Raw genomic sequence first — 15,292 nt, 5'->3', positions numbered from 1 at the left:
CGGGGCGTTGCTGGGCGCCGCTTCCGCCTCGGTCGGATCCCGGCGCGGTGGCGTTGCGGCGGGGGGCAGCATGCTGAGCCCGCGGGAGCGCGGCGGGGACCTGGCCCGCTTCTACACGGTGACGGAGCCGCGGCGGCACCCCCGCGGGCACACCGTCTACAAGGTCACGGCGCGGGTGAGTCAGTGCCCGGCCGGTCCGGGCCCGGGCCCGGGCCCCAGCCTCGGCCTCCTCCGTGCTGGCTGCCCGGGGCGCCGCGAGCCGCCGCCCTGCCCCTCGCCTCCTCAGGTCCCCGGGCCCGGCCTACCTCTTATTTGGTCTTTAAAGCCGGCGCTGTGTGCGGAATAGAGCCTGTGGCTGGGCTGCCGATGGGGATCCTGGCGTTGCCCTGCGCGGATCAGGCCGGTCGCGACGTGGAGACCCCTCTCAGGGACACGGGTGGGCAGGAGGGAAGGCTCGCAGACGGCGGCCTCTCCCGAGCTGAGCCTCGGTCACCTCCTGCAAACTTGTAGCTTCACAGAACGTCGTTAATTGCCTCAAATGCGCTTTGCGATTAACTGCCAAATTCTTCCCTGTTCGTTGCAGGGCGTACGAGAATAGCTTAAAACCAAGCAACTCTTTCTTTCTTTCTTTTTCTTTCTCTTCTACCACAAATCTCTCGGATAGGTTACAGTCGAATTGCTCTGTCTTCCCGCGGGCCCCACAGTGCAGTCAGCTCTGGAGGGAAAAACGAGGGAGCGGAGTATGTAGGTACAGCACGCCCACGCTGGAAGCACGGAGCTGTTTGAGTTGAAGAATATTTAGACAGCCCCTTTCTGAAGGGCTGCATGTGCCTAGGGTTCAACCCCATTTAGGCAGAAGAGGGTCTGGGTGAATAAGAGAGGCCTAGAAGGAGAAGAAGGAAAGCTGAAGCAGATAACTGGGTATTGGGAGTGCTGGCTTGGTGCTAGTTTTGCTGAAAGCTCCTTCTGTTCCCCTAGGGAAATGTCTTACTTTCTTTTCTCCTCTGCTTTCCTACTTAAGCCAAAATGGGAGGGGAGTAAGTAAATATGTGGAGATAGGTGCAAGAGGAGTGGGAGTTCAGGTCACAGGTGTGGTGGGATATATTGAGAGCATCAGAAAGTGTCATAGAGGGGCAGAGTTTATTTAAATGACCTCTGATCTTGTAGTTACTGCAGCTGTAGACATTCTGCCCATGAGAGCAACATATGTTTATACGCACTCTTCCCATAATTCAAAGATTACAACATTCTGTATATGTATATATATTGTAGTGTTTAGGTTGTTTTACTATGATCACTTTGTGTGACTTGTGAAATTAAAAATTTTTTTTATTATTCTTTTTTGTCAGATATATGTATACAGGTCCACTGAACACAAATATGGGATGTGTTTAAAACATTGTTTTTAGTCCAATACAATGTAGTATTTGTTAAGAGGAAAAAAAAAAAGAGTTGTTTTTCCCTATGATGTTTTAATCTAAAAGGCCTTTCCTGAGATAGAGGCAAGGAAGAAAACAGTGCCATCACATCTCTCTGCAGTAGCTCATGATGGGCTAAGTCTGTGTGTGTGTTTTAAAAAGTTGTGTCAGTGCAATAGGGAGTAATAGGAATGAGCCAAGACTTCTGCTTATTTTACTCTGGTGACTTTGTTCTTATTGGATAAAGCCAGTTAAAATGCTCTGTGATGCTCTGGTTTATGCAGAATTGTTCAAAAGCAAGTTGTGGCTAACTAGTGAGGAATGTCACTCTTTCTCCATGTCCCATAAGTTGTAGATGCTCTGGTGCTTTTCCAAGTGAGGCAGTGCAGAATCAGGCAGCGTGCTGACTGCATGTGATTTAGTGCAGAGCAAGGAGCTGGTAAGTCTGTGACCTGTCGAAATTAAACTGAGTTAACCAGAGATCACTATTTCTTCAGTGTGTTTTGATATCTAAAATCCTCAAAGTGAAAAAATATTTCTCTTTTATGCAACAAAGGATGCTTTGGATTCACAAATGTAGAAGTATAAATAATTTTGTTTCAGTAGGACTCTATCTGGTAATCTGTCACGTAGTACTTGAAGTGAGGATTTGGAGAATTAGATGCTGAACAAAATGATTTAAAAATAATTCAATGTTACATATCTGTTACCCTCCCTTTTTCTCTCCTCCTATTTCTCCCTCCTGTTCCTGCAGTGATCTGGCTCCATGGTTGATATCACAGCACTACAGCTGTATTTGCTGATCTGATGCTCAGCAATTTTGGGGGACTGCCAGGAAAAAAGTGAGGTGGATCTTCCCGTTGTGTTGAATACCCTTCTGGCTGAGATCTAGGGTACTCAGTATGCACTAGTGGAGGTTTTTGGTTCCTTTCGGTGGTGTATGAGTGAATCCTTTGTGAAACGAAGTTAAAGGAACTTTATGTTCCAACATAATCATAGATTAGTAATCATGGATGAGAAAGCACTTGTTTAGTGTGTCCTAAACATCTGACTCGGAGGCACAACTACCCATGCAGTCTCTTCTGAGTGCTAAGGTAGTCTATCCTTATGGCAGCTTTTTCTTAAAGGTTTTTTTTTTGTATAACAGAGAATATATATTTTATTTCCTTGTAGACTGTGAAATAATTGTAAGTGCGGACAAGATTAAATGAATATTGGCTTTTTTTATATCCATTTCCAAAGGTTAAAGAATGGAAAGACATATCAGCAAGTTGTGATACGAGGAGTGTTCTTTAATGATATCTGAAAATATAGGCCACTAATAAAGGTTTGGATAATTTAGAAGATTACAATTATTAATGATAATTAAAATTCGAATGAGTTATGTTGGATATCTGCAGGTCAGACAAGGAACAGGAGAATTTGAAATACTTTGATGGTGAGGATCCTTGTAGGATCTCTGTTTACAGAGCCTAACACAGTAATTATGCATTGCTTAGCTCATTGGTGGGTATCCTAATGATATTAAAAAAAAATAGATTGAAGTTGCTTGCATTACAGATTTGCAGAAGGAGCTGACTGCATTGATCCTTGTAAGTGGATTAAAAAGTGTACTGAAAATTTTGGGGATTGGATCATCTTTGCCAAGTCTCTAGGTTGATTGTAGGTTGGATTGAAGGGGCAGACCTCTTCTGAGGTTGACCTTCAGAAAAGGATATGAAGAACAAAGTAGGACAACACATAAATTACTACGTACTGACTTGAAGTTGGCATGGCTGGTAGATATAGAAGGTGATGTAACATTAGAACAAGTGTGAAACAGGGCCTCTGGGTTTTATTCCAGATTCTTACTAACTGGCTGGGTAATTACTCATCTCTCTGGGTCTCCTTCTGCCCATCTGGTAACTTACCTAGCTGCCAACACTGTTGCAAGGCTTTAACTAAAGGTGAACTGCAAAGCAAAGCAGTTGGTGTGTGCCCTTTGGTGTTCTTCTCTGATGTGTAGCCATGCCTATGATAGCTTCTTCCCCCAGCTCTACAGGCTCCTTACATCAAGTACGCCAGCTATTAGAAAAGAAGGTTAGAAATATTTCACCAATTGTACATATGAACTGCCTGGTAGCGAATGAAGGAGCAACAGCTGCCAAGGTTAAAATTTGGTAAAGTTGCCAAACGTTAGATTACTCAAGAGTGAGGAAAAGTTGAGGAAGGTTTTATCAATGTAGACTACGCTGGAAGAAGAGGACTTTGATGTGCAAGGTGAGAGAAAGACTTGTGAAGGAAAATGTTTTAGGTCTTTTGGGAGATTGCTAGAGGAGGTGACACTTCTCATTTCTGTTTTGTCTCCTCCAAAATGTGTGAAAGATTACAGTGGCTGGGCTGTGTAGTAAGCTGATGTTACGAAATCTGGGAGGCTTTGGCAAGGATTCTTCAAAAATGAAAGGGAGGAAGAGAGCTAGTTTGTGGGGAGCATGAAGGGTATGTTATTGTCACTTAGCAAGAGGAAAGTGAACATTCAGTGACTTCCATCTTAGAGCAACAGCTGTGTGGTGCTTGTGGTACAGCGGGATGGTGTTTTAGTCTCTGGGGTGCAAGTAGTGTGGACTTCTCGCACTTGCCTATATGCATCACCTATTCACAGCATTAATTATTCTGGGGTGTGTCAGTATGTGGATAGTCTCAGTTTGGATTGAGAATGCCCTACTTTGCTTTAGCTAACAATAGGCTAATTATTTTGTTAAACAGCTTTGGCTGAGTTATAACGAAGGATATACTGACTTGCACAAGATAATTGCAGTTATGAATTAAAGATGTCTTTAATTTGTTTGTTTATGTGGATATGCTCTTACTGCTGTTTATAAGCCCCAATACAGAACTTGGATTACGAAGGCTTTTGTGATCAATATTTATTTAAAGAAAAAAACCCTGACAAAATACAGGCAGCTTTATGGTGTGTAGCCAAGCCTCGTTTTCACTGCAGTTTTCCTCTGGATGAAGTCATTTATAATTAATTAGGCAAAGAGTGTTTAAGGAAAACAAATACCCAAGGATAGAGTCAGATGTGTGCGCGCATTGATGGCTGTAAGTAAAGTGGAAATACTGTCTTAGTAAGTGCAAAGTCTCACATTCACAGTGAGGTTGTGTGCAGCTTATATTAAGCCAAGTAGCCTTAATGAGCTCCGCTTATTGGGAGTAATGTGGCCCTAATATGAATTAATGGGAAGAGACTGGAAAGATGATGGGGGAAGTGCTCTATGTAGCTTTGTTTTGTGAGATGCCTTCTGTACCAATTTGCCTAAAATGTACGTCTTTATTTCTAATCACAGCGACTGACTCTGCTGCTAAAATACCTCACCATGTTGTATTTGGATATTAGACTTCTCTGAAACTAAATGAAAACATTTCTGTGTGTAGAGGAACATGCAACTATTTGCCTTTTTCCAGATTTTTCTCTTCAGCAACAAATCATTGATGTTACTCTTTAACTTCCAAACTGAAAATCCAAGCACTTACATGGTTTTTTGTTTTGCTTTTCAGATTGTTTCAAGAAAAAATCCAGAGGATGTCCAGGAGGTAACAGTTTAAACTTGTGCAAATGTCTTTGTGTATCACACTATGCCTTTTGAAGCATCTTTGATGTAATTTAGCAATTTCTGTCTGTTCTGTCATTGCAATTGAGCAAACGGTTTTTTTGTATGTTTCCATTTGTCTTTAGCTTTCATAGTTGAAAACAGTAGCTAGTGTAACATGTTGCAATTCTGCCCTCAGTGATGAATTGTGACTTGAAACAAAGTCTTAGGGAGTAAAGTGTCTTTTGATGACGAAACTGCTTTGATAACTTTGCAAGCTCTTTTCTCAGGGCTGGAATTGGCAAATTGATGGTTACTTAACTCCTACCGGAAAAATTAGAGATCAGTCCACAATCCAAGTCTTAGGTCTCAGCTGTAGGTACTCTTTTCCTCTTTAACCAATACTTCACTGAAAAGCCTACATCATTACTGTCTATTAGTGAAGAGAGAAAATGAAGGAGCGTAGGACAGTTGAGAGAGATTAGGCTGTAAGTCATATATTATGTCTCTCTCTCTGAGGCTCCTTAAGTATTTTCCAGTGATACACTTTGATAAAACTTTAAAATTGCTTACTCTGCCTCTTCCAAAAAGGCTTTGAATAAGGTTCTGCTGTATTCTTGTGCCTCTTTAATACCTCAAAAGACTGCCAGGAACCATTCTATTGAGACAAAAAAATACATCACTTCTGTATGGGTTATGGTGTGGTGGTTTTTTTGTTTGTTTTTTTTTTTAGATTGAAAAACTTATTTTTCCCTCTTGATTTCTTCTGGACTGATGACTTGACATTGATACTATTTTACTATGTACGTGCAAAATCTTCCTTCAAAAGCACAACCTTATGGCTTTTCAGACATTATGTAACATATGCATATGTTCAATTTCTGGTGCAGTCTCTTACTACAGTTGAGGAGAACCTGGATAGTTGATGAAGGAAGAGCCCATAAATGAATTCATTGCATCTCTGTGTGGTCAAACATGAGTTACTGATTAGTGGCTTGGCAGAGGTGAGAATTGGCTAATACACCTAACATCCCTTTGTTGCATCCTTCTTTGAAATCTTGAGACTCAGACAAACATGAGCATTCATGATTTTTGCATTTTTTTTAAATCTCTATAAGATTAAAATAGCCTATCAGAATCAGAGATGATCATGGATCTAGTTTTAGAACTGCATTACTGTAGTTTGTAGCTTGATGTTCACCTTTTCCAGGGAGACTCCTGAATTGAACCTATTCATGAGCACATTCTACCATTACCTTAATCTTCATTTGTGGGAAAAACACTTTATAGCAGCTGTTGATGAGCCATTCATCAGAAAAATATATTGTAAGTGTCTTTCAGCTAGAGTATTGCATGAATATATGTTAAGTAGTTTTGAAACAATAGCAAAACTGTGTCTTTTAGTCATATGCTTTGGTTGTATCTTTGATCTGTGGCTGTAGGTTAGCCATGCAGGATTCCACAAACTCTAGTCTGCAAGAAGACATAAATGTGCTATGAACTTGTTGATGATTGCCCTTTTCCACCCTTCATTCTATCAAATTAATTATTTTGCATGTGATAGCATGTTAGGTGTGGTGTGATTCTTTTATAAGCAAGCATCTGAAAGTACCTAGTTATTAAAAGGAATATCCTAGATGGTAGTTGCCATGAGGGTGAATTGTAGTCAGAAAACCACGTATATTGAGAGCTGTTCTGTTATGCTGGCTACCTGTGATAGCAAAAGAATTGTGGGCAGCCTTTGAAAGAAAAAGAATGTGTACTTAACCTGTTCCCACTGAAAAGAAATTTACCTCAGTTTTTCAGAATGCTCAATTAGAAATTCAATAGACAAAATTTTGTGCACACAACCACCCTGTTGCTTTACGATCCGTCTCATGCAATCCCCTTCCTGCACCCGTGTAGGACCACTTAGCTGTGCCTGCCTACTCAGTGAGAAGTCTCTTTTAATGTCACTGCTGTGATGTTAATACGTACATTACATATGTACAACTGTACATAAGGCTGTGTACTGTGACCTCAACTCTACTTGCCAGTTTTGTCACCTCTTTTAACTGCCCTTTGGGATACAAGCCTTTAATACAACATCTCTCCCACTGCAGCCAATTACAATTCAGGATAACCTCAACTGTTGTTGCTGGGACAGGAAGGAAGATAACCTTGTAAGGGCTTTCTTCTCAAAAGGATAAAAGAAGTTAACATGAAGTTGTATGTGGAGGAGTTAATAGATACATAAAGGCTGGCAGACTTAACTTTAATTTCCTTGCTTCTGGGGATTGATGGTGGCAACATGGAGTGTGAGGCAATTGTATCTACGGTAGTCTTGTTTTTTTTCTCTTATTCAGGGAGGAGAAAGGGTTATTCATTGTGGAACAGATGAGTTGCGTGAATTAATAGAGATCTACTGGCTCTAGCTGTGACAAGCACCTTATTGCATTACAAGTCTAACATATGTTTTATGATATACTTGCTGTGCTTCGTTGGGCCTCAAAGTACAACGTGTCCTTCCTCTAAATCCTATTTCTAACGAGTGTGTTAGAGTGGGAACTTTGCTAACTTTGCTGAGCCACATGCATGCAAAGGCATGATTTCCATGAGCTTGTGAGAAATGTTTTAGGATGACCTTGACTGCTTTTGCTATGCAGGCTACTTAGGGATATTTATTTTTTTCCTCTTGGCTATTGGGAGATCACTTGTAGCAGTAAAAAATGGTAGTTTTTTAGTGGAGTAGTTTTTTAGTCTCATGCTCTTATTTTCTGGCAGCTTTTCACAATGTCTCTAAGTACTGACAGTACAGTAACTTAATGTTTCAAGGCTTCACTGTCTTAAAAATTTTTATGTTCTATATGCACACTGCTCAAGAAATAAGTTTAAAAAACACAAACAAAACCCCTCCAAAACTCCAACAAAACAATAATAAAATCCTTCTACAATTAAACCTTTTACTTAGCTCTAAATCTGGTTTGCTTGAAAAAAGTAATTTTTCAGTTATGATCACTCATGAGAAGGCACCCTATTAAATCAGTCAGAAATATTTGGAATCTTTTAAATTGTGGTTAGTTGAATTAAGTTAATTGAGATGGTTGACTGATGGAACACTGGAATCAACTGCTGAATGCATTGCAGTCTCTTCTCTCTCCCCTCCCCCATCCTGTTCTGCTGTAATCATTTTACGTTACTGTTGAGGCTTATTATGATGGCTTAGTGAATCTGACCAAAAATGAGGCCAAGATATAAAATGTCTATGTTCGTTTTTTCATCCTGATAGCAAACCTGTTAGCAGTTGCTCAGTTCTTTCCCTAGCCTGATTTTCCTATTGGGTTCTCCTCCTTTCTTGAATGGAAAGAATAAAAAGAATGAGGTGGAAGAAGGATAAGGTAGGTACCTGGCTGGGAGATGACTACTTCCTTCCAGAAAGAATGGATCAGGAAAAGCTGGTGTAATGAACCAGTGCTCTCTTTGCATTCCTGAAGTTGGAGATTTTGTCTAGATTGCAAAAGGAACATACTCAATTTTTGATCAGCATTAGTAGTAATAAACCATTTAAAATGTGAGCTTGCATTTACACCTGATCAGCATTTTATATAAATCATGGGTTGGTTTGTAGTCCTGGGAGCTTAATGTGCTGTCCTTAAGAATCCCTTATTTGTGTTGATTTCTCTTCCCTCATTTTCTCTTTTGCTGTTGTGTCTCTTCCCCATACCTGCAGCTGTGCCAAGCACAGCATGCTGTTGAGCGTTGGATAGTGCAACACGACTACGGCATTTTTTTCTTCTCTTAGTGGCTCCCCATGTAGCTCTGGATCTAGTGTGACTGAACAGTTCTGCCTTTGCCCTCTCTGTTTTCTTGTTTCAGCTTTTACTTAATATTTTTTTCTATGCACTGTAGTCTTGTTAGCCAAAATGGGGATTGGGGGCAGATAATGACCATTTTTTTATGGGTGTTACAGTTGGTGGTTCAGATTATATATTTTTGTTAAACGTATTTGCTGAAGGTAGTTGTCTGATTTGCTTAAAAAAATGCATTTGTGGTGTGATGCAATGTGAACAATGAAAGCACTAATACTTCTCTCCCCTTTCTCTGCTTCAGATAGTTGTTTGGAAGAGATACAGTGACTTTAAGAAACTGCACAAAGATCTCTGGCAAATTCATAAAAACCTATGCAGACATACAGAACTCTTTCCACCTTTTGCCAAAGCGATAGTATTTGGTAAGCATAATTTCTTCCTCACTTGCTGAAATTCTTTGATAACTCAGTATCTATAAATATATCATTGTGCAGCTGCATGGGACTCTTCTGTGTGCTTTTTACTACTCAACTTCTTGGTGTGTTGTGTCTTACTTGTAGGTATCATAGCTTGATACTTCTATTTATTTTTTGAATAGGGGTAGTTATGTCCTTGCTTCCATGTTAGAGATATTAGCTCAAATATTTATTGATGTATATGTTCTGTATCTTTACAACATACATTCCCTGTTTTCAGGAGCATAAAGTCTGTATTAGCTTTGTGAACAGCAATTGAACAATGAACAAAGATTTTCATATATGAGCTGTCTGATTTTTAGTGACGAGTTATAGTAAAATATCAAGTGGTTGGTGCAGAAAATAATTTTTTGTTTTAGGAATTTGATTGTAATGATCAATTTTATCTAGCTAGGCTTTTGAGATCAGTTTTACATATAGCAGCTAACTATTTCACCAAAACAACCCGTAAGAGGATTGTGACTCTACATGAGAAATACATGGCAAAAAGTCATTAGCTCTTAAAAGCCAAAGGTCTTAACTTAATCCTGATGTATATGTCATCATGAAGGAGCTATAGGTGGACTTTCAGTGAAGTGGTATGACTCCATATAGAACTCTATCTACCACACTTTTTTTAGTAGTGTGTTGTGTTTATAAAATAAATGGTGGGCTCTTTTTTTTTTTAGCACATGTTCTTTGTGTTCAGCACAAACTGTTGCTGGTTTTTTGGTATGCATATATATCACACAATATCCAGTGGGTTTTTAAGTGTTTTTCAGCATTTTTTAATGTGTCTAGCATGTTTGGTGTCTTTTTTGCATGCATCTACCACATGCTTTGTGAATGTTTCTTAGGTGTTTCTAAGGTGGTGTTAACTGTCCGGAATGGGTTTGGTGCTTCATGGTGTGCATCTACCATGTGCTTTGGAGCCTTTTTTCCAAGCATTTTAACTTTTTTTAGGTGTCCAGCAAGTGTTTGGCATTTCTCTGCATGCATCTACCATGCGCTCTTGGTTTGGTTTTGGGTGAGCTTTTTGGTTTCTGAAGTGCTTCTGGGGTTACTAAGGCATTTCCATGGCATTTATAAGTTGTTGTACTGTATTATTCTTTTTAAAGCGTCCGGCCCGTGTTTATGCTTTTTTCTGGTCTGCACCTACTGTGGTGTTTGGTGTGTTTTGGCATGCATCTCCCACGTGCTCTTTTTTTTTTTTTTTTTTTTTTTTTTCCTGGGCAAGGTTTCTGATGTGGATTTTGGGCATTTTTTGTTGTGCTTTTTGGTTCTTAAGGCGTGGCTGTGGTAGTCTTTGTGTCCAGGATTTCTTCGGTGTTTTTTTTGTGTGCATATACCACACGATTTTCTGCGGGTTTATAAGTGTCCAGCATGTTTGGCCTTTTTTTGGCATGCATCTACTACTTAGTTTTTGAGGGTTTCTAAGGCATTTCTAAGGTTTTGCTGACAGTCCAAAATGTGTTTGGTGCTTTTTGGTGTGCATCTACCATATGCTCTTTTTTGTGTGGTTTTTGGCAGGCTTTTCAGTCTCTAACACGTTTTTGGGGTTACTAAGGCATTTCCATAGTGTTTACAAGTATGGTTTTTCTTTTTTTAAGCATCCAGCCTGTGGCTGGTGTTTTGTGGTTTGTTTTTTTTTTTTGTACGTACCTTGCGTGGTTTTGAGCATCCAGCATGTTTGGTGTTTTCTGGCAAACATCTACTACGTGCTCTCTTCTTTGGCAAGGTTGCTCGTGTGAATTCTGTGCTTCTTTTGGCATGCTTTTTGGTTCCTAAGGCATTGCTGTGGCGTGGTTTGTTGTTTGGTTTTTTTTTTTTTTTTCTGTCCAGCATTTCTTAGGTATAGCTTTTTTCATGCGTATACCATATCATTTTCAGTGGGATTTTAAGCATTTTTTTAGTGTGTCCAGCATGTTTGGTGTTTGTTTGGCATGCATCTACCATGTGCTTTGTGAGTGTTTCTGGGGCATTTCTAAGGCATTGCTAGCTGTGCAGAATGGGTTTGGTGCTGCTTTTTAGTGTGGGTTTTTTTTTTTTTAAGCGTCCAACATGTGTTTGGCATTTCCTTGCATGCATCTACCATGTGCAATTATTGGGCATTTTAACAGGTTTTTAAGCATCCAACATGTTTGGTGTTTTTTTGGCATGAGTCTACCACCTGCTCTTTTTGATGTGTTTTTTGGCAGGCATCTAAGGCATTTTTGGTGGACTTTTTGGTTTGAGGTGTTTTTGGGGTTACTAAGGCATTTCCATGGAGTTTACAAGTTGTTCTTTTGTTTGTTTGTGTTTTGGGTTTTTTTGTTTTTTTTTTTTTTTTAAGCATTCAGCCTGTTATGTTTTTTTATATGGACTTTGCATGGTGTTTAGTGTCTAGCACATTTGGTGTTTTCTGGCATGTGCTCATCTACCATGTGCTCTTTTTTGGCAAGGTTTCTTGTGTGGATTTGGGGCATTTTTAGGTGTGGTTTTAGTTCCTAGGGCATGGCTACGATGTTATTTCTGTCCAGGATTTCTTTGGTGGTATTTTTTTGTGTACACGTACTGCATGATTTTCAGTGGGTTTTCAAGGGTTATTCAGCATTTTTTTGTGTCCAGTATATTTGGTGGTTTTTTAGCATGCATCTACTGCATGCAATTATTGAGCATTTTAACAGGTTTTTAAGCTTCTGGAGTGTTTGGCATTTTTTTTTTGGCATGAGTCTACCACGTGTTCTTTTTTTTGGTGTGGTTTTTGGGCAGGCTTTTCAGTGTCTAAGGTGTTTTGGGGTTATTAAGGCCTTTCTGTGGTGTTTACAAGTTGTTTTAGTGTGCTGGTTGTTGTTGTTGTGGTGTGTTTTTTTTTTTTTTTTTTTTTTTTTTTGTTAAGCATTCAGCCTGTGTTTATCATTTTTGTATGCACCTTGCGTGGTGTTTAGTGTCCAGCCTGTTTGGCATTTTTTTGAATGCATCTACCATGTGCTCTTTTTTTGGCAAGGATTCTGGTGTGGATTTTGCATGTTTTCTTGGTGTGGGTTTTGGTTCAAGTGTTGCCACGCCATGTTTTGCATTGCTGCCATGGTGTTTTGAGCATCCAGCATGTTTGGCGTTTTTTGGCATGCATCTCCCATGCGCTCTTTTTTTTGCCAAGGTTTTTGCACCTTTTTTTGAATTTGTTTGTTTCTGAGGCATCGCTGTGGTGTTGTTTTTCATTGCCATGTTGTTTCTAATGTTTTGGTGGATTTTTAAATATACAACACACAGCATTTTTTTTGCTGTGCATCCATGACATGCTTTTAAGTGTTTTTAGCATCCAGCATGGGTTTCGCTTTTTTTTTTTTTTTTGCATCCTGCTACTACCTGCTTTTTTGTGGTTTTTTTCCACATTGTTTTAGCATTTTTTATGTTCAGCATGTTTGGTGGTTTTTGGTATGTATGTAGAGCATGCTTATGTGTGTATTTGCATGTTTTCCATGCACTGTGCCTGTTTTTCATGTTTATTGTCATACATTTTCTTGCATGTTTTTTCCATGTGTTGTGCACGTTTTAGCATCCAGTCAGTGTTTGGTGTGTTTTGGCATGCATCTAGCTCCAATTTTTGCAGGTTTTTTGTGTAGCATTTTTAGCAGTTTTAGCCCTGTTGTGCATGCATCTAGAGTGTATTTTCCCCCCATTTTTTCTGTGTCTTGCATTAGCATGTTTTAGCATCCAGCCTACGTTTTGCATTCTTTGGCGTGTGTCTATTGCATGCTTTTGCATGTTATTCTCCTGTGCCACAATTTTTAGTGAGTTTTAGTGTGTGGTATGCTTTTGGTGGGTTTTGGCATGCATCAACCACATGCTTCACATGGAAAAATGTGCAAAAACATTTTTAGCATTTTTGCATGCTCTTAGCATAAGCTTTTGTGCAATTTTGTGTGCCCTAGCATTTTTTCGTGGTTTTTCCGCATTTTCAGGTTTTTTTTGTTGTGTGGTGATGTTTTTTTTTTTTTTGTTGTTGTGGTAGTGTTTGTTTTTTTTGTTTGTTTTGTTTTATATTCTACTTTTTTTGGTGTATTATGCTTTTTGGCATGTGTTTTTTGGTGTTTACTATTACTTTGGGATAGTCAAGCCTGTCAGTTTGGAAAGTGCCAAAACTGAGGTTGCTTAGTCAGCCTTTTTTCCACCACTTTGTGTGACAGCAGTATAATACTGCCCGGGGTTATAGTTCTGTAGTGGTATTTGCGGGCCCTCCTTTGCCTTGAGTGCCAGAGAAACTGCATGAAACTCCCCTGGAGACAAAACCTCAGCCTGGAAAGCCCAAATTTTCCTTTCAATGTTTCAGAACCAAATACTGCCACTTGTAATTTTTGCTACTTAGTGTTTGTTTTTGATGACTACTGCATGTAGGCATGGCACTGAGATGCTTTAAAGAATACACTAACATAAACAACTTTGAACAAGTTGAAGTTAATTTATAACCCAGGTCCAATCTGCCCCTACAGCTTTGGGGGAGTCCTTGACTTAGCTGGTCCACATAACAAGGGGTTAAGTGAGAGGCAAGGAAGCTGGACTCTGATGCATGGTTCTCTGCGCAGAGCTCAGTAAAATTCCTAGTTTAAATTGTCTTTCACATCAGCTAAATTGTATCCAACTTTTATGTAATTTTATTTTTGCTTATTTATGAAGTTGGAAGTGGGGTAAGTTTTGGTGCTATGTCAGACCTTGTGCACTAATGGTTAAATAGAGAATGTAGTATTAGTTTCAACCTGAGATCATTTGATATCTGATTTACAGAGTAGATTGCTCACTGGACAAATTACTTACAAAGCTAATACTTGCAAAGCATAATTTAATTTCAGGTAGAAGATAGGGTAGCTATTCATAGGGCAGGAAAGAGAGGGTTAAAGAAAAAAAGAAAATCAGGGTGGAAGAGAATACGGGCTTCTAATATCTTAAAAAAATTTAAATTGCCAGAAATGCAAATTAGCTGTTTTTACACTAGCTCTGTAATCAAGGGAAGAATTGAGTGAAATCCCTTCTGAAAGACATCCTTCTTCTATTGTATATGGTGAACAAAAGTGACTGCAATGCACATTGTAAGAGAAGGAAATCTACAGAAACATTCAATGTAGTTATTTACAAAAAAGGTCTTTGAAATTAAAACTAAACCAAAACAAACCCCAATACATTTGAATGAAGCTGAGCCAGGGAAGAATACAGGAAAGAGGAAGTAATGTAAAAACAAATGTTAAATGGCTGGTATATAGCTGAAAGGAACAGAAATGTCTGACTCTTCAATTTAAGAATTATTTTTCTATTTAAAGCTTAAAATTTTACTGTGTATCCTTCCATCTCACTTGTAGATATATTAAGTGCTGTGTGTTTTATTTTAATTGAAAGCATTTATCTTCGGATCAGTCCTAGTATTTTTTATGCTAGAGGAAAAATGTAATCTTAGTAGATTTTGAGTTTTTGCCAAACTTGTTTACAGTCTCGTTCAGTTAGTGGTAAGCTGCAAGGTCCATCTCTATTTTTAATGGAGCATTTTTGCAGTGTTTCTTCCCTGCGGTGGTGTTCCACTTGTTGCAGCTTTTAAACTAGTTACTAATTAGCATTGCCAGTAGTTGCTGGCAACTTGTTGATTTTGGGGGGGAGGTATGTGTGTGTTAAATAATGTATACATATTGTTTTGCGGAGAGTACACTTTACAAAATGAGCATTGGTGGTTCTGACAGTTGAACTTACTTGTAGAAGAAGTATTAAACCTGAGCAGAATCTCAAGTTCAGCATTCAGAGTTTCAGGAGATGGTGTGGAGAACTGAGATGTATTTAAAAACGAATGGGTCATGCTGTGCTTCCATGTTTCATGCAACCAAAGACTTGCCACATCTGCAGAACTGTGTGGCATTGCACATTTTACATCACAGGTTTTGATAATTATAATGTGCAAGTGCATGTACTTTTATGCTGCTACAGTGGAGCTGCTCATATCAAAGCATGAAACTTGTTATGGGTGGGAAAAAGAAATCATCTCACTTTTTCTGTATTTCACTTGAACCTTTTCCACTCATCTTATAGAGAAAACGTAACCA

General features: G+C 39.2%; 1 protein-coding gene across 7 annotated transcripts in view; it reads left to right on the top strand.

Moving 5' to 3' along the window:
* Positions 1–19: 19 nt before the first annotated feature.
* The window catches only part of RPS6KC1 (ribosomal protein S6 kinase C1), a 92,993-nt gene continuing 77,720 nt past the window's right edge, over positions 20–15,292 (top strand). For 3 of the 7 annotated variants that reach the window (XM_052806032.1, XM_052806031.1, XM_052806029.1), the window contains exons 1-3: positions 20–175; positions 4,956–4,991; positions 9,077–9,197. In XM_052806032.1, coding sequence (XP_052661992.1) covers positions 71–175; positions 4,956–4,991; positions 9,077–9,197 — 262 coding nt within the window. In that variant the 5' untranslated portion in view covers positions 20–70. Of the gene's footprint in view, positions 176–4,955; positions 4,992–5,877; positions 5,992–6,197; positions 6,314–8,344; positions 8,365–9,076; positions 9,198–15,292 lie in introns of those variants that run through there. The other 4 variants (XM_052806030.1, XM_052806036.1, XM_052806034.1 and 1 more) reach the window with 4 other exon arrangements.

Source organism: Harpia harpyja, chromosome 13 (assembly GCF_026419915.1).
Source record: "Harpia harpyja isolate bHarHar1 chromosome 13, bHarHar1 primary haplotype, whole genome shotgun sequence".
Lineage (NCBI taxonomy): Eukaryota > Metazoa > Chordata > Aves > Accipitriformes > Accipitridae > Harpia > Harpia harpyja.
This window is presented reverse-complemented; position numbering and strand designations above follow the sequence as displayed.